Source organism: Chrysoperla carnea, chromosome 5 (genome assembly GCF_905475395.1).
Source record: "Chrysoperla carnea chromosome 5, inChrCarn1.1, whole genome shotgun sequence".
Lineage (NCBI taxonomy): Eukaryota > Metazoa > Arthropoda > Insecta > Neuroptera > Chrysopidae > Chrysoperla > Chrysoperla carnea.
In genome coordinates, this window is record NC_058341.1 from 43,256,277 (window position 1) to 43,282,957 (window position 26,681).

The 26,681-nt window shown below is 29.7% G+C and overlaps 1 protein-coding gene across 1 annotated transcript in view; it reads left to right on the forward strand.

Annotated features, from left to right (window-relative positions):
* Nucleotides 1-26,681, forward strand: part of LOC123301875 (glutamate receptor ionotropic, kainate 2-like) — a 61,450-nt gene that overhangs the window by 28,470 nt on the left and 6,299 nt on the right. Inside the window, exons 2-11 of the mRNA XM_044884819.1 lie at nt 2,227-2,376; nt 2,734-3,085; nt 3,816-4,116; nt 4,891-5,037; nt 5,610-5,812; nt 7,469-7,679; nt 7,785-8,008; nt 8,069-8,206; nt 8,272-8,470; nt 9,275-9,506. Coding sequence (XP_044740754.1) covers nt 2,250-2,376; nt 2,734-3,085; nt 3,816-4,116; nt 4,891-5,037; nt 5,610-5,812; nt 7,469-7,679; nt 7,785-8,008; nt 8,069-8,206; nt 8,272-8,470; nt 9,275-9,506 — 2,134 coding nt within the window. The 5' untranslated portion in view covers nt 2,227-2,249. The remainder of the gene's footprint in view (nt 1-2,226; nt 2,377-2,733; nt 3,086-3,815; nt 4,117-4,890; nt 5,038-5,609; nt 5,813-7,468; nt 7,680-7,784; nt 8,009-8,068; nt 8,207-8,271; nt 8,471-9,274; nt 9,507-26,681) is intronic.

Below are 26,681 nucleotides of genomic sequence, written 5' to 3' on the forward strand. Positions count from 1 at the left end.
TAGCAGAAATACTTCATTTCTATTAATTTATATACTTGAATTTTAAATCAACTTATTATTATATTAACATACTAGCTGTACCCTGCCACGTTTCACTGTGGAACATTGTAGTAGTATAATATAAATATTTATTATCTATGATTGTAGTTGCATGGTAATAGATGATAAGTTTAACAGGTAGTAAATTTTATAAAATTTTATAGACCCCCGATAAAAGAGTTCACAACTTTGAAACGACTGAACTGATTTTCATGTACACAGTTTTGTAATGCAAGCGTCATGTCCTTCTATTTGATATACCCTACTAGGATATATTTTAAAATATTCTATTGTCCATCTTCACTTCCACCCCTAAACCCCCCCCCCTGAAATAGATAAAACCATTCACTAATGTTCCGGGTTGTATATTGTGTAAAAGTTTGAGCTCAATCGGTGTAGAAACTTTTGAGTTTTTGAGGCGTAGATACACAACGAGCATAACATTTTTGTATAGATAGATTTTTAGACTTAAAAATATGCTTTGGTTTTAACTCAAATTGGTGACTAACTCCATAGCATAAGCAATCTATCAGTCTTTTTCTTCTTTTAAAGTTAAAAATAATTACCATATTTTTAAACTTAATTAAATTACTTAAACTTATTATATCGACTGTCATTTCTGATGGTAGAAAACAATTTTGTAAATTATCTTTTGTAATTTATTAAAATAAAACAAAATAAAGTATTGTTATATTTTATTTCGAGTATCGTGATATGTATCATATATTCGTCCTGCTCGTAATTTTTTTCGCTCAGGATTTAAGGTGAATTTTTTGGTATTTCAATTTGATTTATTTTATTAAGTAATAGCTCAAAAACTCAATAGGAGAATTCAATGGCAAGTTTCACAAAAAATAGATGACGTTCATTGTTATTCCCAAGGATTCTTCATTAAACAAACAAAATTCAGCAAACCAAATTTTCAATTTATGAAACAAAAATATCGATATCGTATGAAATAAAAATAATAAAAAAAGTTTTGTAAATAAAATTACTTTTTGATCATATTATTTTTGTTAAACAAATATATAGTTTGTTTGACATTATATTCCTATGATACTTTGTCTCATTTTTATTATTTTAAATTTTCAAAAACTTTTCCAACATACTTAAAATTTTGTTTAGTTTCAATATTACATTATAGCAGTAATCCATATTTACTGTTTTATATTTTGTTGTAACAACTATTCCATAAAATATATGTACAAAAGAATAAATTTTAGGCCATTTACACACTTATATATCTTTATGAACGATTCTGTATAAACTTTAAGTCAATATGTAGACAATTTTGTACTACATTAGGGTTACTGCATCGAATCCAAGAATTTTAATATTTCCTGGGCTATTTATTGCACTTAATCTTTTGAATGTAGATATAAAAATTGATTATCTTCCTAGGAGACACACTGCCAAATTTTTTAAGATTGCAAGCTGGGTTGTGTATTAATAAGTCAGGCGGTGTAAACTAACTCTTTACAAAATTGGAGGCAGCAAAGGGTAGTTGTACAGTTATTTTAATTATGAGAAATTCAATTCATTAAACAACTTCTTGAATCAAGTACAAAAACCTTTTGCCAAAAATAAATCACCAATAATATTATAAAAATTATTTCTATATTTTCTCAGTAAATGTTTAAAACTGGACACACTATAAAATATTATATAGAAAATGGTTATAGGTAAACTTCATATATGATAAGAAATTCATGGCATTTACTACAATGTTGGTGAGGTATAGAGGCAGATATATTCCCATCAGAAGTATTAGGGGTATCGTCAACCAGTAGGAGTCTGATGCCCATACTGCATTGACTCATCCGCCATAACTAAAGCTAAAGTTGCTATTCCCTCAATATTGTATACAGTATAGCGTTCACACCGCTACATTATGGTGTTCACGCCGATACCACGTACAAGTATAATCCACAAAAAAATTTCTTATCGTGTACTTGATCGAAATGGGCTACTGTGAGATGTCCATCACACGAGCAATTTTTCAAAAGTCTAGTCTTTGGCATAATATGTATATACGATTCCATTCCAGAAGAGGCAGGCTTAGGCACTTCTACAAGATCCGGTCGAATAACTAATGAACAACCCTTTGAATTGAATGACGACAAATTAATTCTTCAAAAAGTTTTTGTATGTTTTCCAATATTTCTTAACTTATTTTCTTTGTTTTAGGAGGCATATTTCATGAATATAATATGGAGACGGACATGGTATTTAGAAATAAAATTAACTACATTAATAATTTGTATGAGCAACCATATTTATTAATACCGAACATTCAAACAGTAGCAAAAGTTGACAGCTTCAAAGCTGGAAAAATTGGTAAGTTTTTATGAATATAAAATGTAGGAACCAATATTGTATGTGAATTACGTATTTAAACCTTGTTCGTTATCTCTGAGCTTTCAGTGTTGTATCAAGACAAAAAATTGGTGGCTTAACCCTTCAGAATGTTTCCGATTTCAGAAAAACATGCGACATGAACTTTATAAATAGTTTCAAATGATAATGCATTAAGCCCCATGTCGATAACAGCTGTATTTTAATATGAAGAAGTAAAACACCTTTTTAAACAAACCATCCCAAAAACTATTTTAGATAGTTTCCAAAAACTATCAAAATAGCATCCCCTAGCTCAAAATTATTTTAATTTTTCACTCTTATTGTTAAATTCCGCAGCATGCAATATTACTGAAGATGGTATAGCTGCCATATTTGGTCCACAAAATGATGAGTGTGCTGGGATAGTTGAAGCTATTTGCTATAATTTGAAAATACCAAACTTTCAAACACATTGGCAACCTAAAAAAACAACATTTCAAGATGCAGCTAAAATGGCGATAAAAATGTATCCAGATCCACATATGTTGTCCGTGGCAATCAATGATATTCTAAAAACAATGGAATGGAAAAGTTTTACCATTTTATACGAGCATGATGATGCATTATTACGTTTGCAAGAAATATTTCGTAACCATAAGACGTTTGAAAACGTGATTACTGTTCGTCAACTGACTGGTTTCGATTACAGGTACAGAAAACATATTTCTTAACAAGATTTATTAAATTTGTCATAATGAATGAAAGGGCTTTGTTATCGGTTAGTTAAAAGAATATATAGGTACTCCCGGAGCATTGCTCGTATGTTTTAAGGATTCATTTGCTAATTCACGTCACACAACAGAACTTTGATTTCGTTTCTTTAACTAAACTTAGCCCTTAACTAAATTTTGCCCTTTATACAGGTATATTAATTTTAATTCCAAAATTTGTGCCGCTTAGAAAAATTGATAATACGGTATAACATTTTGGTATAGATGTTCATAAAATCATCAAATTAGTCGATTTACGACTCTCCGTTCTTCCGCCCGTCTGTTTGTCTGTAAGGAAGCTTACTCAAAAATGAAAAAATATATCGAGATGAAATTTTATACAGCATACTCAAGCGTAAAGAGTGAATTTGAGCTCGTAAATGCGTGATATTTAGACATCAAGGACCCAGCTTGAAGAATTTGCTTTCCCCCTAAAATTTAACTGCTTTGTGTTGTGTCTTTTTTTTTATTTCCTGTCCCATTTTTGAAATATAAAGATGAAAACTTTAAAAAAATTGCCTGTAAATCGAATATCTTGAGTTGAAATATTTATATCAGAATATATTTTGCCAAATTTTGTCAAACCATATCTGTTTGTATTATACTTCTATTATCATTTCGGCTTCTTTTGCCTATATTCTTTCGATTAAAAATTTGTTTATATTATAGGAGTTTATTAAAAGAAATACATGCCAGTGGTGAACGTCGAATTATTTTAGATTGTAATACTGACACAACAATTCAATTATTCCGTCAAGCGGCAGAAGTTAAAATGACTGGAGAGTATATTAGTTATTATATTCTGAATTTAGACACACACACATTAAGACAAGAAATGTTGCAACACTCCCTAACAAATATGACAATAATCAGTTTAATTGATCCGAATTATGGTGAGGCTCGTAAGTATATTGTGGATGAATGGACAACGGAAATGCCTTCGTTAACTGTTACAGCAGAGACTATTCCGGTAAATAAATTATATGTTCTAAAATGAATGCAACTTGTTATACATATACGCAATGTATGTTGCATAAACGTAATAAAAATGACGATTTTGTGATTTTAAAAGTGGAGAGAATATCACATGTGTATCGGCTATCACAAGAGCAATTCAAGAACTTTTAAGAAAAGATTCTTTTTTTAAATGTTTCATAAGTCAAAAAAATTTATTTAGAGATCTTAGTTATCCCTATTACCAAGAAATGACCATGAAAAGCATGAAGTCAAGTTCAAGATTGCAATCTTTATTTTTGTTATTTATTACCGATTCGTGTAAGAGAAGCAGAAAAAAAATAATTTTTGGTCGAAACATTTCGTTGTATTAGAAATAGTAACTGCAAAAATCGGATGCCAAATACCTATAAAGACCATGCTTTAAATATTAAAGCTAAAGCCACAAAACATTTTCCTTAGATAGAGCATTTATTTTTCTATAAATGAAAACAAAAAATTAAATTAAATCACTTCCTTTTGCAACTAATAATTAAACACGAATTCGAAATGCGGTCATTCATCCCGTATTTCGAGAATCCGTGGGCTCCCGATGGGATAAGTAAACACACAATTTAGTGAAGCCTACAAACAATTACAAAACATAATTTTTGTTTACGACCTTGTCTTTTGTGAAAAATTATGATCACTTGCATTCGATTTCTGCTGTAAATATTCAGCTTACAAAAACTTAACTAGTCTAAAAAGTAAGAATAACTAAGAGTGGATATTTAGTACCATTTTTTTTTAGACCGAATTAGCATTGATGTATGATGCAGTGGATGTATTTTATCAAGGATTAAAAATGGCTGATTCTATAAAGTTTGAAAAAGTAATTTGTAATCCAGGCATTGATACTTGGACTGATGGTGAAGCATTTTATGATGTTTTAAAAAAAGTAATGTATTTTTTAAAAGCTAATCTTATTTCAGCTTATGTAAAAGCGTGGCTTAATACGAGTGTAAAAAATGACAGGCATAAATTTTTGAAACGTTCATTTAGCGGTACTGGACTACCAGTAGATTGTACTAAACAGAGATGTTGACATCGCAACGTTCAAATCTGTTGAAATAATTTTTTGCCATCTTTTATGCTCATTAGTCAACCCTAGTAACTCTTTGGTTAAAGCGTGGCCAATTCCTTACCCAAGCGAAATGCCCTAGGACAGCGGGTTTGATTCCCGCCAACATAACAAAAAATTTATTAATGGTTGTGATGGTCTGGTATAATAGGAGATAATCCTGATGTCGAATTGTGCGACGAAATTCTGATGACGAATTGTCGAAATAATTGCGAGCTGATGAATCAAATCAGCGGAAAAGGTGGTAAAACGCATATATAGTATCAGAATGGGCCTTACGGCCAAAATGCGTCTCTCGTGCACAGCCAATATAACCTAACGCAACCTGATGCTCTATATATTCTCGACCTTAATGTAATTTTTAATACAATCTTAAATTTTATTTTTAGGTGAAATCAGATGGATTGTCTGGTCCAATACAATTTGATGAAAATGGTTATAGAACAGATTTCACTTTGCAAATATTAGATATATCTGACGATGGCTTTCGTCCAATTGGTACATGGGACCCAGCTAATGGAGTAAGACGTACTATTTCCGAAGAAGATAGTTTGGCACAATATTCAGCTGCATTACGTAATAAAACATTCAAGTGAGTTTTCTCTTTTCGAAACATAATTTTCTTCAAAAAAACACAATTAGCATAGATTGCATACCGTAGAAAAATTTATAATAATAATTACAAAATTATAATTTATAGTTAATTGTTGAAATATTCTGTATAGAAAGTGCTGAATGTCAGTGCTTGCATTATTACTTGCATTATTTACAAAAGTTGTTTATTTTCTTATAAGGAACATTTTTTACATTTAAACTTTTGTTCTATCTCTAACGGTTTACAAGATGGGTCCTACGAGCCCAAGACTCAATTGACATATGTTGCTCATTCACGTCAGTTTTTACGAACTGAACAGCCTATAAAACTTTCAGCTTAATATCTCTTTTTGATTTTGAGTTATCATGGTCACGCATGGACCGACGGGCGGACAGACTGATAGACTACCGGAAATGGATTGCATGAACACCTTTATCAAAATTTGGTTCGTCTTATTAATATTTTCAAGCGTTACATACTTGGGACTAAAATTAGTAAATCTTGATATATATTTCATATATACCAGGTATAATTAAGTTCTTTTTCGGAGCCGAATAAACATAATTCGCTTCCGAAAAAAAGAATGTACTCATAACTCATATTTGTATTTTTTACCAGAAAATTTCTCAAAAAGCTTAAAAACTTCTTCGAACTGACGTAGTTACAATGTCATACTTTGACATTTTTACAAATTCACGCTTTTTTACGATAAAATATTTTAATCAATTTTTTTTACTTTTTGTCTTAGAGAAATTATTTTCTAATTTTTAGTTGTTACAAAAGTGTGTTTTTGTAATTTTTTAGTTCAGTTATCTACAAAAGCGGATTTTTTAGTTTTTTAAACTATTCTTCATTAATATTATAGAATGTTATCTTCGCTTCCATCATCAAAAATTTTTTATTGAATCGTTACTACTGAAGATCCTGATCAGGATAATTGGACAAACTTATTAAATAATTGTATTGCCCTAGGCCATTGACAAGTGTACGATGTTTCAATTCCATGTGACGTTTTGAAGTAAGTGAAAATCACGTTCAAAGTCTGTCCATCGGTCTGTTCGCCCGTCGGTCTATCCGTAACCACGAAAAGAGATATCAAGTTAAAGGTATAATAACGTGCTCAGAACGTTAATTGTTGAATTGAGTTTTAGTTCGGAATTGAGCAGCATAAGTTAATTAGATCTTGGGTCCGTAGGATCCATCTTGTAAACTGTTAGAGATAGAACAAAAGTTTGAGTGTAAATCATGTACCTTATATAAAAATAAACTGAGGGAGCAAATTAGGGCAAAAATTGGTGTCCATTTTTTCCATAACTATAATAGATATGAAAATAGATAGAATAGATATAAAAATTTGTAAGTAGCTTCAACAAGGTAGTCTTAGGAAAAAAATTTAAAAAAACAAAAACTTCTAAAAACAATTTCAAAAAAATTTTGAAAATTATAAAAAATGGCGCCCGACAGGCTGCCATTAAAAATAATTGAAACATTCTTATTCAACATTGTCTATACAAGGTATTCCAACAATTGCCTCAGTCAATTATTTATTTTCACTTTTTTTCGCTTATTTTGTTTTAGAAGCCACAAATCGTAGATAGTGCAGTACAATTCCGAACCATTCTTAACCATTTTATCCAAGCTTATTATTTTTAGAGTTGCGTCTCGTATTGGTGAACCTTATTTAATGTGGAAAAATAAAAGCGCTGAAGGAAACGAACGTTTTGAAGGATATGCAATGGACTTAATACATGAAATATCAAAGCTTATCGGTTTTAAATACGAATTTTATATAACAGAAAAATATGGTTCTTTGGATAAAAAAACAAAAACTTGGAATGGTTTGATTAAAGAATTACTGGATCGTGTAAGTGATTGGGTAGTTTTATCATTAAAAGATGGTCGAAAGTACCTTTCAATTTCATTAGTATTTAAAGCAATTTTATAAAATATTTTTACCTTATTTTCGCAGAAAGCTGACTTAGCTATTTGTGACTTAACTATTACATTTGATCGCCGATCAGCAGTAGATTTCACTATGCCATTTATGACACTTGGAATTAGTATTTTGTTCAAAAAACCTGTAGCAAGACCACCTCCATTTTTCGCTTTCATGGCTCCATTATCGGTCGAAGTATGGCTTTATATGGCTCTTGCATTGTTAGGGGTTGCATTTTCAGTATATATTATAACAAGGTAATTTTGAAAATAAAAACGCTTATCAAACCTAAACTATTTAAAACATTTTCTCTTTAGAATGTGTCCAAAAGATTGGGAGAATCCAAATCCACAAGATCCAAATCCCACAGAATTAGAAAATATTTGGTCCGTTACAAATTGTATTTGGTTGTCGTTGGGAACAATAATGTGTTTAGGTTGTGATATATTACCAAAGTAAGAATATTTGAGAATAATTTCACACAGTTCTGGCTAAAAAATTTGTGGTTTATACACTTCAGGGGGTCTTCGTCACGAATAACGGTGGTATTATGGGGTTTCTTTGCATTAATTGTAATTCAATCATATATTGCTAATTTAACTGCATCTTTAACAAATGAAAAACTGGGTGATTCTATACATAACGCTGAAGATTTAGCAAAACAAACAAAAGTCAAATATGGCACAGTTTCAGAGGCGTCAACGGCAAATTTCTTTCGTGTAAGTTATGAAACGATTTAGAATGTTTTATTATAAGTGAAACCTATTTTTCTACACTGGTTGACCTTTTTGAAAAAATACCATAATTTTTTGGGCATATATTTTTCAAATATATGAGGCAAATAAGATTTTTCATTAGTGAAGACGACCCTGGTGAAATTAAAAAAGTTATATTGATTTTTTTCTTAAAACCTATATTTATTATATTCACAATTTTATTTATTATTCAGCAGACAGAAATATAATATACTTTGTTTTCATCGTTCTTATCTAAGGCTTCAATAATTTACTTTTTTGGTCACATAAGATAATTAAAAATTTTTTAACGAAAAATTTGAAAAAATATGAAAATAAAGTTGGTTTCCAGTCAAATAAAATGTAGTTGACCTTCATTTCACCTTGAACACCTTAATTTCAAAATCCCTGTCTTCAAATGAAACCATTTTATTCGAAATGTAGTCCTGTGATGAAAAATAACTGGTTCATTTAAAATAAAACATTCTACAAATATTCTCTTAACAAATAACAAAATTAAAAAATAAATTTAAAAAAAAAAAAAAAAAAAAAAAAAAAAAACATTAAAAAAATTAATAAATCCCGGAAAATTTTAAAAAAGTAGAAAAAAGTAAAAAATTAAGCTTCTTGTTCTTAGAATTGCAATTCCAGACCGGGAACATGATTTCCCTACAAAAACTTTTCTTGCTCAAAAATTGGCTAGATAAATATTCTTTTTTTTTTTCAAGTTTGCATTCTGTTGTCTGTAAAGGGGAAAATATTTGATCATGTTGCCTCTCATACCTACAGGACTCAAATTTTTCGGTTTATCAAAAAATGTGGTCAACTATGGAATCAGCACGACCATCTGTATTCGTTAAAGACAATAACGAAGGTCAAAAACGTGTATTGAGAGATAAAGGAACATATGCATTTTTAATGGAATCAACTGCTATTGAATATGTAACTGCACGTGAATGTGAATTAACGCAAGTTGGTGGCAAATTAGATTCAAAAGGTTATGGAATTGCTATGCCTGTCAGTAAGTGAAATTTTTGTTTATATTCTGGATTAATTTTATTCTAGTTATACTTTTCTAACATAAAAAAATTATCCTAAATGTGCTAAAATCTGGAAATCTAGAAATTATTCTTTCATTTTTGTGTATCATGTACAACTTTTATAAAGGCATGAAATTCTTTGTGAGGCAAAATTTTATTCATTCCAGCGTCATTTTTTAGTTTGATTGAACTGCAGAAGTTTTTCAATATTGATTCGTTGATACCACTAAACATCGTTGTTTCATTTTTATAGTTAAACTGTTCTAGAGAATTCAAGTTTTGTTATTTAAAGCTTATTTATTTAAATGATTCTAAAATTGTAAGACCTAAAAAGACAATTTTATTTTGTTAGTATTTCAAAGCTAGTTATGCTGTAACGCATAGTCAACTTAAGCTGTATAATAAAAATATTACGATACTCGTAATGAAGATACAAATGACAATATACAGTATGCTCGAAATATATTGCAAAAGATTTTCGTCAAAAAAGCATTTTCGCAAAATTTCGTCAGAACTGGAACGGAAAACCATTTTTATTAACATAGTAAAACAGACTATATAAAATAGCTATATATTAATATTAAAATATATAAATATTGTATTTATTAAATATTATATTATATATTACATATTATATATTATATATTATATATTATATATTATATATTATATATTATATATTATATATTATATATTATATATTATATATTATATATTATATATTATATATTATATATTATATATTATATATTATATATTATATATTATATATTATATATTATATATTATATATTATATATTATATATTATATATTATATATTATATATTATATATTATATATTATATATTATATATTATATATTATATATTATATATTATATATTATATATTATATATTATATATTATATATTATATATTATATATTATATATTATTTTATACAACTGTATAAACTAGCTATAAATGTTTCTCGTTTTTGAGGAAAAAGTTTCTCGATACCTCAGCCACAAAACTTTTAGAATTGTTCTAGGAATAATTATATTTCTTATAAATAAAGTAATATGTGTATTTATCCAAAGAAAAAATGAAATTATGTATATTCATCGAGGATTATGCCATTTTTTTGCCAAACATCCTGTATAATCTATAATAAAGCCCGCATTATATTATCCAAAACTGTAAATAAAATATAACTTTTTATAACCTAATTTAATATAATCAGATGTAAAGAAATTATATTGGCACAATATGTTTGCTTGCTGTATCTCAAACATGTATTTGAGTCAGAATATAGAATCATCAACCAGTGTTATTCACATGTATATACGTCTGTACGTGGATACTACTCTAATTTGGATAATTTTTGATAAATGTAGAGAATAAATAGTATATTACGACTATAGGTCACAAAGATGTACTTCTTATACGACCATAGGAAAATAAAGCTTAGGGAGATCAAAGTATGCACGGATATTATTTTTTTTTTCGTGCAATATAAATGCTGGCTGGAATTTTTCTGCAATATTGTTTATTTTCATAGTCATTTAGTTTTCTTTATCGATAAATTTTAATAGTAAAATCAACTGAGAAAAATACTGAAACAAAGTTAAGAGTCTTAGTTTTTCTTCAATTTACTATTTACATTTATGATACTCGTAAATAGCTTTCTCGAAAAGGGCCTTATTTTATTGATACTCAACTGCATTTATAACTAATGTTTAAATTGGTCCCTTTAAGTTTTAAAAAAAAGTCTTGAGCAACAGAGATCCTTCATTTAAGTTATATTTCATCAAGGGTATATCATCATTATATCAAGGGTAAGTCAGATATAAAAAAAATTTTCAGCAAAAGTTTGATCATTTGAAAGCTTTGTTCAATTCCAAATGCATTTTTATTTTGAGGTGAATCGGTTTTAGGGTAAATAATGATGATCAACTTAATTTTTCAAATAAAACCCAATATTTTTTGTTGGTGATTGGTATTTTATAGGAAAAAATATAACTTTTTGCTAAAAGAAATTTTTTTAATGTACATCTATTTTTCTGATTTGAGCAATAACAACAGACACTTCCTGTATATTTCTTATAATAACAAGAAACACACCTTTTCTTGAAAAAGGATTTTTGCCTTTTCATGTTTTTGAAAACATTACATATGTACATTCTACATAAAAGGCCAGGCTGGGAGTTGAAAAAACCAAAAAGTGCCAATTCTTAAACAGCGAATAGAAAGGGTGTTGAAATGACAAAACTATAAAAAATCACATGATTTTTTAAACATGATTGCTTTGTATAAAAACGAGAGAATGGAGCTGACATTCCCACTGGCACATCCTTGACACTAACCCAACCCACGTATAGATTTCCAACCCCATAGTTCATTTTGAAGAGGTTATATAGAGATTCAACGTCATAAAAAAGTCCCTTGAGAGGAATTTCTCCTACGTATATCCTTCCAATCGCTTCCTAGACATCTTACTAATACCCTCTCACTTTAAAACATCGATCCACCTAGATAACAACTCCTTCTACAGAATCTGCCAAAAGTAGAGGTGAATAATAAACAAATTTATATTTATATATAGAAATCCATCAATAGGCATTTCCAAAAACCCATTAGAGTTTTCTTTGTCGTAAATTATATCATATCCTTATCCCTCTCAATTGACCTTCGATACAATGTATAAGTCTATATTTTCGTGAAAAATATAACTAAAATGAAAAATGATTATACCTTTCCATAAAGAGAAACCGCCCCACACCATTTCATCCATAAAAATATTATAAAAAACGTCGTGGTCCATCGTTACATCGACCAAAAAACATACCCATACCAACGATGGTACGTACCTATACTCAAAACAAGACAGTAGAATATTTTATGATTCAAAGACAAACATATATTTTGTTACATTCACAAAATAATACCGACGAAGAAATGAAACGGACCGACTACCACTCCGCGTTATTTAAATATTTTGATTATCTAATCTAATTTATGTATATTTCAAATATTGTTTATGATTTTTAATTTTTATGTTTTGTTGTTATTATTACTTTTATTTTATTTTTTTTAATTTTCTTTTTTAATGGATGTCTTCTCTACATTATCATTTGCTCATATATAATGGTAATGACAGTTTGTGAAAAAGTGGAGTAAAGCATTTCGATACCAAAATGAAAGTGTCACCAAAAAAAATTGTTAATTTGTGTGTCAAATGAGTATTAAATACGAATTTAGTATAAATTTCAACTCGATTCTCTGTACGGTTTTCGATAAAATAATTATTAAAAACAACCCTTTTTACATGGTGGTATATGAAGAAATAATAAATTTTGGTTTTTTATTCAATAAGTGCTTTAAAAATTTAACGATTTACATAAAAAACTTTTATCAATATTCCTCAAATTATAAGCTTTAAAATCAAACCAAAACTGAGAACTGTGAATAAAAACTTTTTTTGATAAAAACACTGACTTTGATTGTTAATTTCTTCTAAACCGTACACCGAGAATCAATATGAATTTTTCACAAATAAAATTTCAAACTTTTTAGATCATTTTCATTTTTTCGATATCTAGCTGACTATCAACTAACCATAAATTAAATTTTCTCAGCTCAACTTTACAAATTCCTAAGATAGGAGAACATTTCAGGCAAACATTTGCCTTTTTTGCACTAACAAACTCATAGAGCCAAAAAATTTTCTTAAAATTTTATTTAACGAAAAGCAATGTCTCTCTTTCTCTGTTTCCTCACTACCAATACCAACCAGGTGTATTTTCCCTGGGGTACAAAGATCCTATTATCAGCGTTGACTAACATAGAAGTGGGCATTGGAAAATTGGAGAAAGATGTATAAAATGCCTATTGTAGTGAAAAGCGGCCTTCAGACATTGGCAGCTGCGGTTGGCATAGCTTGTAGGTATATTTTGTATAATTTTACAATTTTACCTGAATCAGAGGATGACAATTTTTTTAATTAGTTGCCATATTTGGCGTTGAGCCAGTTTGTCAGTGACCAGTATTTTCCATTTATGGATTGATTATAAAATTTTACGTTCAACATTTAAAAACTCTCTGTTTTTCCATCTTGTACTTTTTCTCAATTGTTTTATTTCGTATATATTTAAAAAAATTCGTAATAATAAAATAATAAAATAGGAAGGCACTTGTGTTTTTCGTTTATTTCAATTTCATTTTAAATTTGATAAAACTGTTTCACTCAAAACATTTGGAAATTAAAATAATATGCAATAAATTATAACAGATCATAATCACATAATTAAATTTTTTCAATTTTAAAAGATATTTTTTATCTCGTTGTTGTGCCTATTCTTTAATTAAAATCGATATTAAATGAAAAGATAACCAACTTATTGGAACAACATTAATCGAAATTGGAAAGCGCAATCTTAAACATTCCCCTACATTACTTTTTAGCAATTACCGTAAGGATAGTTTCAAATTTAAAAATTCATTAGTACGTAGAAATTTACATTTTGGTGGAATTCGGTCATTTAAATAAGGTATTCCTATTGATTCCTTGCTCGGAATGTGAAATTGTTAAAATTTCTCCAGCCACGTTACTCTGATAATTTTCACTCACGTTTACTTCGAAATATAATGATAAAAAATTTTTATTCTGGAATTAGATCTTCTATACATCAATAGAAACCTGTAAGTGCTTGATAATAAGCTTATGGGTCAGCTATTCTCCCTTTAATTTAAAATGAATTTGAAAAAGGGCCTGCCGTACATCGACTTTTACTTATTGGTCCATCTTGTCCTAAATTATATTTTTACGTTATTAATCAGTTTGGTTCCAGTTTTGAATTTTTTCATGTTTAGTGTAAACGGCGTTCAGGTCCAGTTGATTTGAGGAAAAAAAATTTTTCATCATTCTTTTCCGAAGTCAATTTGAATAAGAATTGTCTAAGTAGACTATAAATGTTTTTAAGCGATTCTAACAACTGATAACCCATCTTAGATAAAAACCCATCCATTATTATGAATAAGGATTTCTAAAAAATAAAGGTTCATTGGAAAATTGTACTCATTCTTTACGTCTCATTTCCTCGTGTGCTTGTAGAACTCGTAAGATAAATTTGAATGGATTTTCAATGTAATTTGTGTGTTTTCTTTTGATTCCTGAAGCTAGCGTACATTTTTTGGAAATAATAAATGCTCTCCACTTGCATTCACATAATTATTCTAAATTTAAAACACTAGTACTTTCAATTTTATATTATTTTTTGATTAAGATTGAATTTTTTCTTTTAGTAACAACATTAATATGACATAGTCGCCATATTCAAAGGAAACAAATTATATTATTTGCAACAACATATTTAAAACAATTCATTATTTCAATTCAGAATCTGTTTTTGTTTATCATTCGTGCATAAAACGAACGTGTTTTACAAAATTTCTAGTGGATTTAAATAAAATAAATAAAAATAAAGTTTTTTTAAACACACTTCTATTTATTTGTATGTGATTTAAAATAAACGCTCATGGATTCTCTTATTTAAATTGTGTCGTATTAAATAAAATGAATTGTGTCTCTAAGGCTGCACAGCCATTTTCACGTATGATAAGAATCGGATATCGCAGCTATCTTAAATTTTCTTGAAAACTACATGAAAAATCGTCATTCGTTATAGTTTAAGCAACAAGTTCAAATTGTTGAAATAAAGACATACTGGTCGTAAAAATACGTATGATAGCTCGTTGAATTCGGGATGATGTCTAGAAAAATGTACTAGAAGCATTTTTTAAAATAATAAATTTAAAAAAAAAGATTCTTAAAGAGAATAAAATTTCCTATAAAAACTTTCCTCTCCGATAGTCTATTTCCAGTATTTATAATCTTAATTTTACGCTTTTTGTGTCATTATTAGTTCCTTGTAATAGTGTCAAAAACTAGTATCTCACACTAAATACTTTTTTTGAAATATAAAATATTAATTCAATAATTGGATAAAATTATGGTTTATTCTGAACACTTGAAAGAATTTATTATCGTTGCAAATTTATCTTAAAACAAGTGAAAACAAACAATTGACTGAGTTAATTGTTGAAATACCATGTATAGACAGTGTTGATGACGCAATCGTTTGTTTTTTGACGTCACGTTAATAAAAAAAGATATACACTTTTAAATAGCTACACACACACTGATATTCCCACACACTACACACACACACACTGATATATTAATGCATACTATAAAATTTGAACCTAATAAGCGCCCTCGTGGGTAAACAGTGAAGTTTACAAAAAATTTTTCAAACAAAAGTTGTTTATTTTTTTATAAAAAACATTTTTTACATTTCAACTTTTGCTCTATCTCTAACGGTTTACAAAATGGATCCTACGGACCCAAGACCCAATTGATCCATATTGCTCATTTACGAACTTGACCTCACTTTTTAGGTCCTGAGTACGCTATAAAAATTTCATCTTGATATCTCTTTTCGTTTTTGAGTTATCGTGTCCAAAGACGGACGAACGGAAGGACGGACGGACAGACAACCGGAAATTGACTAATTAGGTGATTCTATGAGCACCTATACCAAAATTTTTTTCGTAGCATGAATATTTTTAGGCGTTACAAACTTTGGACTAAACTTAATATACTATGTATATTTCATATATACATGGTATAACTAATTTATCAACAAGTTCGACAGTTGTTTATCAACAAAACTTTCTCGAATTTTCTTTTTCATTGTAACATAAAAAATATGTTTATATACTTAGCGTAAAATTTTTTGGTTCATTGTAAATTTCTTTATCAAACTCTTCAAAACTAACCTATCATGACTTTCTCTTTGACTAAAGTTTCCGTCCTTTTGTTTCACGTGTTTCTTACCAATAAGTTACATGTTTATGGCTATATCCTACTTATTTTTGGAATTTGAATACAATAAACTTTAATACATTACTTATAAAGGCAAGCACAAATTCGATATATTTAATTATGCGAAATTTTCCTTTGCAAACTATTCGAGAAAACGTGTGGTAAATTTTCGAATAGTTGGACAAAATAAACTGGTGGAGGATACACCAGTTTATTTTGTCCAACTATTCGACTCATCCCAAGCAACGAAATTAAACTGGCCACATGTCAAACGCACAACACAGTAATTACTGGCATAATTAGTCTTTCTAGACAATTTTGGTTAAAAAAAATTTCACGTTCGTGCGTTCTTACGTGCTGCACTAATAAATACTCTTCGCTCGCATTCTATTTGTTTAAACTAGATATTATGTTATATATAGAGATAGTTAGTAAATATCTATAATCAAGATAAATAACCCAGACAGAAAAATATACGTTTCACTTATACATACATACACCTGTCGGTAAAATTAACCACATTAATTAATTAAAACCACAATCTAAGCAAATAAATATCGACTCAATAATATTAATTATCATTTCACTAACAAAACTTTACTCAAAGGACCTTGATACTTTATGGCTTGTTTTTGTCTATAAAAACTGACTTTAAATAACTATTTTTGAGAAAACTTAAATATCTTTTCAACCTAATTATTAGAATCTAGAGGTTTGATAACAGTCAGTTTGCGCATAAAGAAACATGTTTAAATCGTGGCTTGAATTTATGGAAAGCGATTTTTTCGATTTTAGTGTTTTGACGATTATTTTCAAAAACATTGAAGGAAAATCATTTACCGAACAATATTTATAAATGCAAATGACAGAAAGTTGAAAGACAACAGTCAATCCATTTGGACAGTTAAAAACTTCCGAGTTTCTTAAATTCGAGCCAGTCGAGATAAGATTAAACCTCATTATTGTTTTTTTTTTTTTCAAACATACCTTCCACATTATTTTTGTCTTAAAACTTAAAAACTATAAAAACCTTCCATTGACTGTTACCTTCAAATATCTGTTACTTTAATGTATAAAATGCTATATTGAATATCCTTTTCTTATTTTAAAAACAGTACTTCGTTCTTAGGTTAGGTTAGGTTAGGTTGGGTAAGGTTAAGGTTAGGCTGTCCACGAAGGACACACTTAGGCTATAGAGCCTAAGTGTGTCCTTCATTAGGATACCATATATGTGTTTTACCACATTTCCGCTGATAATTTCGTTTATCAGCTCCTCAATTTCAGAGGTTGATTGCACCTCCTTCATGTATATACCATGCACTACACCAGCCCATCATAACTATTAATTAAATTAATTTTGTTGAGACGGCGGGAATCGAACCCGCGACCTTAAGCATACCGCGGACAGAATTGGTTACGCCTTATACCAACTGAGCTAATAGGGCGACTTCTTCGTTCTTAATAACCTTAAAAAATGAAAAAAAAATCTTCAATCGCAAATCAAACAGAACTTTTGATTAATCGACAAGTTTATGGGTTATCGACTGAAGACATTGCATTCTTCTGTATTTCAAGCATATTCTTTGAAGCCTGATGGGTTCTGGGATAGAGACATATATTTGAATAGTGAGTGATTATTTATTCCGGTATGTGTAAAAATAAAATGACAATTTAAAATGGCCATAACGCACGCTTGAATCATAAAAACAAGAACACTTACTTTAAATAAACAATTTAATTTTATATTTTTCTATTTAGAATAAATGTATCTAACAAAACAAAATAGAACATAATATAATAGAATAGAACTACTTAGTTGAAATAATTCACATACATAGTTGGAGTTGGAGTAAACATAATTTATTTAAACCGTTCATTATTTCATGTGAATCAACCGCTACGCCACTGAAACCAAACCATGTCTGGCAATATTGAGCAAATGTTGTATAGTAATCCTACGTACTATATTGTTAAATGGTAGTATATAGGTCATTCAAAAATACTGATAGGGTTTTCTTCTTGTTCTTTGACGTACAAATAGCAACTTTTTAAGTAAACCATAGGTCCAGTATCAGCAGACAAACTCAAACTTAAAATTATGAGCATAACAAGTGAAAACAAACAATTATTTGAGTTAATAGTGGAAATACAATGTATAGGCAGGTTTGATTACGCAATCGTTTTTTTTTTTTTATGTCATATAAGTAAAGAAAGATAGTCACTTTTAGATAGTTAAAGTCGTGTATATTTAACAAGACTATGGTGTCACACCTATATAACTGATATTTCCATATAATACAAACTATTCAATTTGCACCTGATTTGCGCCCTCTCGGGTACGTAGTGATGTTTACGAAAAAATGTTTCAAACAAAAGTTGTTTATAAGGAACTTTTTACATTTAAACTTCTGTTGTATCTCTAACGGCCTTTACAAGATAGGTCCTTCGCGCCCAAGGTCCGATTGAAAGATGTTGCTCATTTACCAACACGACCACATTTTCCATGTTCTAACAACGCTATGAAAATTTCAGTTTGATATATCTTTTCGTTTTTGAGTTATCGTTATGATAGACAGACGGACGGACAGCCAAAAATTGCTAAATTGGGTGATTTTATGAAAACCTTTACCAAAGTTTTGTTGTTTTCATCAATAATTTTAAGCGTTACAAACTTGGGACTTAACTTTACAAACTCCAGTATACCTTGATATATTTCATAGGTACATGGTATAAAAGGTAAAAAATTATTTACTACTCAAATATCAAGGAATGTACTGCTAGAACAAACAGGATGCTTAATACAACGTTTTTATTTAACGTCATTTTGGTCTCTCTTAAATTAATTATATTATTTCGATTCTAGTTATTAAGATTCTATACCCGGTATGTATGAAATATTTATCAAGGTATACTAACTTTCGTCGCAAGTTTGTACCGCTTAGAAATATTAAAAAAATGGGTATAGGTGTTCATAAAATTACCTAATTAGTCCATTTCCATTTGTCAGTGCGTCTATCTGCCATCTCGATAACTCAAAAACAAAAAGAAATACCAAGCTAAAATTTTGGTAGTTGACTCAAGACATAAAAAGTGAGTTTGAGCGCACATAGTTCAATTGGGTCCGTAGGACCTATCTTGTAAACCATTAGGTATAGAACAATAGTTTAAATATAAAAAATGTGCCTTCTAAAACATTAAACCATTTTAACATCACGGTTTACCCGCGAGAGTGTCAATTAGGACAAAACTTTGGTGTTCTCCAAAACTACAAAAGATAGAAAGTTGAAAATTTGCAATTAGCTTCAACTAGTGGTATTTTGAAAAATTCTCGAAAAACAAAAAAAGTTTATAAAAATCAATTCACTTTGTTTAAATACTGTTAGTATTTTCACAAAGCTAATACATTATGTTTGGTTGACTTGAATCAATGTATTTAAAACCAATAACACAAACTCTGAATGAGCACCTTCTCCGTGTGGTCGTTCATACACATACACTATCTGAGCTAAGTTTAGTGAGCTATATAAACGATAAACTCATTGTCGTGTGGGTATTATGTAATTATTGTAAGTGTATAATAATATCGTAGGGGAGAGTATAATTGCATGGATCAAAATTTACATAAAAGTCTTTAAAGCCATTTTTTAAATGCAAGAATTCCAATTGTCTCGCGTTTTCTATACACACTATGTATATTTTGAGAATTTGAATATTAAATAGCAATTGATAAAAATTTGTGATCCATGGTACGATATTGTAATGTACCATGGATCACACATCAGTATAGCTAGGATCTTTTTCATGTCATCCATACAATTTACTACATGTGATTGAAACGTTAAAAATTTAGCTTATAGGCATCTTCTTTTTTGAATGTTCGGTAACCGCGTCAACTGCCATTTTTAATTATTCGGGGTTAATGAACTTCTTTACATCCTTTTTTTCATTATTGTAAAAGTTACTGCGTACCTATTATCATTGATCAGTAGTACAGTGTGTTGTTTGACCCAAGGAACATTATGTTTTCTTTCAAACTTTACTAACCCAAAATTGTTTACTGAAAACTAAAAAATACACACAGTTAAGCAGTAATTTAGGGGGAAACAAGTGAAAACAAACAATTGACTGAGTTAGTTGATAAAATACCCTGTAGAGAAAGTGGTGGGTGAGAAAAATTTTAAAAATCAACACAATTATAGCAGCCTTTTCGAGAATTTTTTTTCATTTTTCGAGAATATTTCACAATACCACCAGTTAAAGCTACCCGCAAATTTTCAACACTCTATCTTTCATTGTTTTGGAGAAAACACCTTTTTTTCTTAATTTGCGCTCTCAAATAATGTTTATAAAAATGTTTTAATGAAAAGTTGATTATTTTTTTATAAAGAACATTTTTTACATTTAAACTTTTGTTCTTTTTCTAACGGTTTACAAAATGTGTCCTACGAACCTAAGACCTTTACCTATGTTGCTCATTTATGAACTCAACCTCAATTTTTACATCCTGAGCATACCGTAAAAATTCCAGCTTGATATCTGGTTTCACTTTTGAGTTATGGTGCTTCCAGACAGACAGACAACCGGAATTGAACTCTCCGGGTGAATTTATAAACGCTTATACCAAAATTTTGTTCGTAGCATCAATATTTTTAAGCGTTACTTGAGACTAAATTTAGTGAACTTTGATAAATATTACAATACGAGTTGTAAAAACGCACATGCACAATGATTCTCTGCGTTGCTTACCTAATGGTAAACTGTATCTTGGTTTGCAGCTTCATATTAAGCAATATATTTCAAGAAACTAATAATAATCTAAGATAAAACGATCCCGAGGTACTATATCTTACCCTATTACTAGTAGAGACTAAAGACGGATGTATAATTGTGAATGTATGCATATGTGATTTATTAGGGCAACCACATACATACAAACATTGTTTATTTCTAATGAATAAACGGATTAGAAAACACATAATAATGCATTTTGTGGAAATATTCATAATTATAAACGAAAATTTGAGTTTAATTGAAAAATTATCTTGTTTACACTACACATAAAATTGTGTTTAACTTTTGATGACGGATTTTATGCAAATTTCAATCGCAATCCATCAACCTTTCCGTTAAGCTAAAAAGATGAATATGTTTTTCATATTCCTAAACTCATTGGAATATAGTTGAAAATTTTATTTCTCGAACTATTTTAAGCTGTTAAAGAAAAGTAGAAATTTAACGGCAAAAGATTTGAACTCTAAGAAGCCTAGAAATCTTTATGATAAGAACAGAATTTTGATATAGATGTTCCTCAAATCATCCAATTAGTCCATTTCCGTCTAAGTCTATCCGTCTGTCTGTCATCATCATAACTCAAAAACAAAAGAGAATCTCAAGTAAATGAGCTGCATCGGTCAATTGGGGCAGTAGTACCCAACTATATCTTATAAAAAAAAATAAAAACTTTTTTGAAACATTTTTTCCTAAACAAAATTGTTTACCTGTGAGTGTGTAAATTAGGCCAAAACTTTTGTGTCCATTGTCTCCAAAACTATAAAAGATAGGGATTGGGAAATTTGTTGGTAGCTTCGACTAGTAGTGTTGTGTTTCAACTCTTGAAAAACAAATAAATTCTCAAAAACGATTATCGAAAAAAAGAGGCTAGAAACGGCTTTGAAGCAAATGTTCGAAGATTTCGACAACCAAATTCAATGGTGGCCGAATGGGTGCCATAGTTCTTAAATTATAATTCTCATATATTTATAATAATTGAATAAAAGTTGAATAACATCAAAAATATAAATTTTTCTTAAGAAATTACATCATGAACTTTCAAATAAACAATGTAATAGCAACTTCTACGTCGCATATGAGCAACTGGGACAAACTTTCATCCAAGATCAGCCCTCCGCAACTGTTATCTTAAGGTAAAAACGACATTACATTCGTCTCTTACTATATTTCTTAATAAACACACGTAGTAAATGACTTTATTCATGTAGTACAAATGTATATACACTAAACAATATTTAACTATCACTATCATAGATGTCTTTTAATGTTTTTGTGTGTAGGTGGCACGATGGCTATAATCGAATTAGAGCTGGTAACGTAACGAAAAGTTGGTTTTTAGACGGCTCAATTTTGGATAGTTTTTTACGTCGACGATGGACAGGGTTATGTGTTTGGCCGGTATGTATGTTCCTCTGTTCTCTCATAACTTCTGAACTTCTTATTGTAATTTGACATTTAAGATATCGTTGAAAGCGTCTTGGTCGTCCGCTGTTTGTAGGCTAAGTGACGTCATACTATATTGAATATAGCCCTCTCTAGTGGACATCAAGTCATGAACTTAAAACCCAATTTAATTTTATGATACCGCGTCAGGAATCAAAAGAAAGGGTGTAAATAGCACTATTCAAAAATCGCTTCAAAAGGTATTAAAACAAGCAAATATTTTCATCTGAAATTTTTATGATAAGTAAAATCGTCATTTTGTAGTCGTCGAGCGTGATTTTGTAATCGTCGGTCTTATTATAGTTAGGTAGGAATTAACTACGCCGAGCACCTGAGAGCGGTTTCCTAAACTACGTTCATTATTAGTGCACATGCTACAAAAGCTGCGAAAACCGCTGATTTTCAATCATTTTAAGACAATTTTTTCCCTCACCATATATTATTACAATAATTAGTAAAAAACCTTTTGCGAGTCATTTTAGCGTGTCTTTAATTTTAATTTACCCGATAGGAATTAGGTTGCTTTACAAACACACATTCCGCGTTTCTTTTCGCAATCGTTCTCACTTCATTTCTATCTAAGTTCAATAAGAAATATTCGAAATTCAGCCGTCTTAAAATAAACTCTCGAAAACGTTGCCATCTCTCGTACCATAAGGTATATTGTCTATTGTATTTTACTTTTTCTATACGATTCACCGATGCGATGTAACCACCCTTTTACAACATTGTCTATATAGTTGGTTGGACTCGAATGATGGTTTGTTTGGTTGTGGATAAATGGGCCCGACATTATAATTTATTTTAGAATGTTGGCTTCCTTCACAGTGACAAATGACATTTACTAACAATATAAGTGTCGGCTTCAATATAACAACAGAATACGTAGATATACTTATACAACATTGACTCAGTAGGTATGCTATGCTTGTTCTTTGATGCACTCAGATAAAATTGTGTCTGATGCATCTTTTTATTATCTGTATGAATGATAGGGATAATTCTATAGTTTAAGACTTTAGTTAAGGCATATTGATCTCGTTTAAGTCGTTGACCCACAATTAATTTAGTGTACAACTGTTCGAGTGTCTGTATAAGACACAAGAATACAGGAATAAAACCAAGCCTTATCCTAGTCTTGATCATTTTGAAAAATTTTTAATTTTAAAGCATGTTATTTTTGGTGATAAAATATTAAAATAACTTCTTTTTTTCAATAATTGGGTGGGTAGGTTTTTTTTAGATATCGCATAAAATCCTGTACAAAATACTTGTTTTGGAGCGATTCTGGAGACGTCTTGCAAACTAATCATTTAAATGAATTTTATAAAGTTTGCTTGGATCCATTATTCTATGAAAAGATAATTGCAAAAAATACACTCGCGCCAGGACTCGAACCCGAATCTCTTGGATTCATGCCAAGCACCTTACCTATACGAAGCCTATACGAGCTCTAGAGCTTTTAAATTCTTTTTTTATTACGATTACCCGGTAAGTAATTTGCACTAACTCTTATCAATAGGGGATCGGACTAAATTTTTTTCATCACTTCAAGTGAAGAATTCTCACTGGACGTGCAAAAAAGTGAAGTTGGGTTTTAAAAATCTTTACTAGTATTCAAAATATGAACGTTTAAAATTCCTAATTAAACAAAGAGGAAAATACCTACTAGTGACGTCATACGTGGGTATCACTCTACAGATTACATATAAAACTTTGATTTCCAAATAGGAGATGGGTAACCATCGAATGCTATCTTTGATTTTTTTTTATATTAGATTTAATTTCACTTTCAAATTTAGCTATGATACCAGATCTATTTTTACATTTTAATGGATAATTCTCTATCATATAACGGAAATGCTTGACGTTTAAAATTGTATGCAAACAAGTCAACAAAACATAAATTATAAATGAAAATCTGGTTGGTTTACCGAATGAACAACAAGTTGCTGAGTTATGACCTGGCGAAATAGCTCTACGATCACTTAAACGAAGGATTTTAATTGATATCTCCGAAATCACATGTTGAGTCGTAAAAGGGATTTCATTTTTTTTGCTGGTCACAAGAACTTTATAAAATGATTTTAATTCCCTAAATGTTTTTCACAAAGCTTCTACTTTTCTAGAAAGTGGGCAACGTATAGCTGATATATCACCGAGTAGAATATAAACAATTGTATATCCCTTCTATTATTATTATTATAAATTCACTTAAAGAATATCATAATAAAGAGCCATATTATTTTCTTTATGGTAAACTTTATTTTATCTTTTTATTCGTACCGTACAAATACAAAAAAAAAATATTATTTCAATTTGAAGAAAAATATTTTTATACGTTTGGTATACATTACGATTTTGTTCAAATATATGTTTATTTTTCCAATTTTATTTTTTCGATTTACATATCTGTTGTGTGCCCTTTGGGAATCATACCTCTAGGTAATGGTAAAATTTCTTATTTCTTATAAATTATACCCCATAGATGTGTACTATTTTTAAGATTTCCATATACCTATACATTCAGGATACCGTAAAAACATTTCGGCTTCTAAAATCTTCTTGCCGTCTGTCGAAATTCTACTGCCATTCATCTTCACATAATTAAGAATCTACGTACTCTTCTCACTTGTGCCCATTTATCTCAAATATCCTTCACTTAGGGAGCACGTTTATATCGTCAACTCGTTCGTGACGTCCTTGATGTGTCACCTTAGACTGAGAATACTTTGAAATTGAGAATGCTTAGGTTGTTAGAAAAGACTTCTTCGAATCAGTTTAGTATAAACTAGGCAACATACATTTAAGGATAGTCAAAATGACTACATACAAGGAAGTTTATTGAAACAATTTTGAATTTTCTCGATACCAAAATACTTCACTTGCGTTGTACAGAAGGATTTTTGTACCATGTATATGTGAAATATATCAAGGTATACTAAGCTAAGTCCCAAACTTGTAACGCTTAAAAATATTGATGCTATGAACAAAATTTTGATACAGGTGTTAAAATCACCTAATTAGTCCATTTTCGATTATCCGTCTGCCCGACTGTCAACATGGTAGCTCAAAAACAAAAAGAAACATCAACCTGAAATTAATAGCGTAATCAGGACGTAAAAAGTGAGCTTGAGTTCGTAAATGAGCAACATGTGGGACCCATCTTGTAAACCGTCAAAAATATAATAATAATCTTAATAACATATATATATTTCTTGTGTGCGTGTGTATGTAATTGAACTCCTCCTAGACGGCTGGACCGATTTTGATGAAATTTTTTGTGTGAGTTCAAGGGGATTCGAGAATGGTTTAGATTCACAATTTGGTCCAGTACAACTGTTTTTGAGGGCTCCGTACCAAAAAAATGAAATTTCATTAAATGGTGGGAGCGCATATAAATCATATCACATTATTTTACAACTTACTATGTGTACTATGCATTTTTAATAGTATTCAGGTATTGTCAATAGGCATTTATTAGAGCCATATGCGAGCGCAGCGAGCTCTACTATCAAAGACCAGGCCAAAGGTCGAAGGTCAGGCCACTCCAATAAATAGGAGTTAAATTGGGGTTTAGCGGGATGGGTTTAGCGGACAGGCGAAACGTAGTATAGGTATTAATGAATTGGAGTTACGTTTTTACGGGACAGGACAACGTCTGTCGGGACCGCTAGTTTTAATATAAAAAATGTTCCTTAAAAAAATAAACAACTTATGTTTGAAACATTTTTATATCACTATCCGTAGTATGCAAATTAGGTTAGAACATTATACATATATTGTATTGTATCAGGTATACATTTATTTATGTATGTGTTTGTTTATTAATATCACCACTGAGGAAGTGAATGTGAGTGATTAATATTCTTATATTCTTATTACTTTAGGTGTAAGAGTGGCTATCTTTCTTTACTTACAAGACGTAAAAAGCAAATGTTTGCTTAATTAAGACCTTCAATACATGGCATTTTAACAATTATCTCAGTTAATTATTTGCTTTCACTTTGTTAATAAAAAATTATAAAGGCAAGAAAATTCTAAATGTTTAATAAA